The 3,232-nt window shown below is 49.7% G+C and overlaps 1 protein-coding gene across 1 annotated transcript in view; it reads right to left on the minus strand.

Annotated features, from left to right (window-relative positions):
* Nucleotides 1–240: 240 nt before the first annotated feature.
* The window catches only part of pde2a (phosphodiesterase 2A), a gene marked incomplete at both ends in the record, with an annotated part of 153,405 nt that continues 150,413 nt past the window's right edge, over nucleotides 241–3,232 (minus strand). The window contains 3 exons of the mRNA XM_080543017.1: nucleotides 241–478; nucleotides 1,492–1,598; nucleotides 3,172–3,210. Coding sequence (XP_080399143.1) covers nucleotides 241–478; nucleotides 1,492–1,598; nucleotides 3,172–3,210 — 384 coding nt within the window. The remainder of the gene's footprint in view (nucleotides 479–1,491; nucleotides 1,599–3,171; nucleotides 3,211–3,232) is intronic.

A 3,232-nucleotide genomic window follows, 5' to 3' on the forward strand; every position in this document is an offset into this window, starting at 1 on the left:
CAGAAGACAAAGCGACATGTAGCCTCTACAAGAATTGAACATGTCTGAACCATGTCGTCTGAATCCACTCGTATGAATCACCAGTCTGATTTGTTCTTCCTGTGGTCTCCGTCTGCTCAGCCTCAGTGACTGACAGCTGTCAGTCCCGCCGTCTGCGTCTGAGGTCGTTAAAAGGGAATTCTTTCTTCAGGCTCCTATTGGCCCAGAGACACCGCTAGCTCCTCTCATTAGTTGCTACGGTCACTGGCCCCTCCCTCCGTCTCCGTCGTCAAGGCAACCGTTGAGGCAATGGTCCTCCTCGCCCCCCAGTGCACCCTGGGATTGCAGAAGCTCATACTCCTGGTCCAAGAAGTCCAGGCTGTTGTTGCTAGGCAACCCTCGGATGGTGAACTTGTGGGAGACTTTGGTCCACTGCTCTCGATTGGCGGCTACTCGCTCGTACAGCTCTTTGGCTCCCGGGAGAAGCTCTGACAGCAGCCTAGCAGGGGGGGAGGAGGGAGGGGGTGAGGAGGGAGGGGGTGAGGAGGGAGGGGTGAGGAGGCAGGGGGGAGGAGGGAGGGGGTGAGGAGGGAGGGGGGAGGAGGCAGGGGGTGAGGAGGGAGGGGGTGAGGAGGGAGGGGGTGAGGAGGGAGGGGGTGAGGAGGGAGGGGTGAGGAGGCAGGGGGTGAGGAGGGAGGGGGGAGGAGGCAGGGGGGAGGAGGCAGGGGGTGAGGAGGGAGGGGGTGAGGAGGGAGGGGGGGAGGAGGGAGGGGTGAGGAGGGAGGGGGGGAGGAGGGAGGGGGTGAGGAGGGAGGGGGTGAGGAGGGAGGGGGGGAGGAGGGAGGGGGGGAGGAGGGAGGGGGGAGGAGGCAGGGGGTGAGGAGGGAGGGGGTGAGGAGGGGGGAGGGGGTGAGGAGGGAGGGGGGGAGGAGGGAGGGGGTGAGGAGGGAGGGGGTGAGGAGGGAGGGGGTGAGGAGGGAGGGGGTGAGGAGGGAGGGGGTGAGGAGGGAGGGGGTGAGGAGGGAGGGGGTGAGGAGGGAGGGGTGAGGAGGGAGGGGGTGAGGAGGCAGGGGGGGAGGAGGGAGGGGGAGAGAGGTTCTGGTTAACACTAGAACAGCCGTGTCTATTTCACCTACTATAAGAGCCGCCTCGGTGGTCAAATGACCATAGTCTTTACAATGAAAAGCTGCTATTTACACACAACGACCACTAGTTGTCCGTCTTGTAAACTAGCCTGCCTCCTACACAGAAAAACTGCAAAATAGCTTTATACTAGCTTATCCTGATGTGATTTTGAAAATGTAAGGATACTGGGTGGTAGAACGCACATATCTAGGAAAAGTCATGAAAGGAGGGTCCTGAAATTTGATAGAGGGCAAAGATATTAAAAATAATGTACTCAAAGGGTCAAATGACCCCACCCACGGCTAAATAAAGGCATCTGTTATCTGTTATCTGTTATCTGTTATACCATCTTGAAGGTTGGGGTTAGATGGCAAAGTTGGTGCTTACTTGTATATTGGCATAGCGATGTGTTCCATGAAGCTGATCTGCAATTCTGGTATGTAGGCCTTCTCTCTGTCCATCATCTCAACGGGTCTGTTTCCCATTGCCTTCTCCTACACACACACACACACACACACACACACACACACACACACGCACACACACACGCACACGCACACGCACACACACACACACACACACACGCACACACACACACACACACACACACACACACACACACACACACACCATATTATAGACACATAACGATCAGATACACACATACTGTATGTGTCAGACTTAGATGAAAACATCAGTTACAGGTCAGATGCACACACACACACACCAGGGTTTCCGTTAACCGGTAATTCCCGGTCTTTGTCCGGTAAAATTAGTGGAAGTCCGACAAGTTGAAAACTCGTCGGACATAAATGTCCGGTGAAAATAATTCCCTCTAACCATTTTCAGCTGAGCACCAAACACACACACAGAACACTGCCCGAGAGAGAAGGACCCGCCCCCTTTAGTTAGCCTATAGGCTATAGGCTAACTAAAGGGGGCGGGTCCTTCTCTCTCGGGCAGTGTTACACGAGTGTGTGTGTGTTTGGTGCTCAGCTGAAAATGGTGTCCCGAAGCGGAGCGCTTTAACTTTATCGCACAATAACAAGGATAACAAACAAAACGGACAACATTTACACTAAGATGGAGACAAACTTCAGCGATATGATCTAACAGCCGGTCTTCAGGACGACATACAGACCCGTATGAGCTTACAGGGCTATCCCCTATCTATCTGAGAAAAGGCATAGCCTAGCCCTAGGCTGTAACATCGAACGGAAATTAGCCTATACGCATTGCAAGTTAATTTAAAGCCTATTTATTTTCAAAGAGTTTTATTCTATTTTATTTTATCTGATAAAAGGCATATGAACGGAAATTAGGCTAGCCGTGTCACGCCAGAAGCCTACATGCTTGCACTGTTACTGTTCAATAAAATGTTATACATCTAGACATTGTGGTATTTCTTTATATACGTATCCCAGACTGCCTATCAATTGTTTCTCAATAAACAGTTATGTTCTCCCCATTGTCATACTCCCGAGCTAAACGAAATGCCTTCCCAACCAGCGAGACCTGGTTATAGAAATGACGTTGTTTTATTGATTTTAAAAAAAGGGTAAAACTGGAAAGAGAAAATAGAAAACTCACATTAATCCCAAACAATTTAACAAACTTCAGTTAACGTAATGTGGAGTCCGTTCATTGATCGATGCTGTCTGTTCAGTTCCCAGTGAGGCGCCCGTTCAGCGCTGGATTTGACGCATGGCATAGCGCGCATGCGTCAAATCATGTTATATTATTATATATTATATAGCTCGCATCTAATCGTATCGGATGAGAAATAGACATTAAATGGCATATATAGGCCGCTACACAACAGTAATCACCGCGACAAACAGCTATATTAGATTTGAAAAAAAGAAATATGATTTTGAAATTTTTTTTTTTTATTATATTTTAATATGATGACCGGAATATATCACGTTTGTCCGGTAAATCGAATTCGTCCCGGACACGATGTCCGACGGCAAATTTTTCTAACGGAAACCCTGACACACACACACACACACACACACACACACCATTTATTTTCTTCATCAGAAAAACACACTTAGAGGCACATACCAGATCGCCTTGGGAGAAGAACTCTTTGTAAATAAGCTCCTGGTGATGGAGAGAGAGAGAG

The sequence above is a fragment of the Nansenia antarctica genome, assembly GCF_963989245.1.
Source record: "Nansenia antarctica genome assembly, chromosome: 12".
Classification (NCBI taxonomy): Eukaryota; Metazoa; Chordata; class Actinopteri; order Argentiniformes; family Microstomatidae; genus Nansenia; species Nansenia antarctica.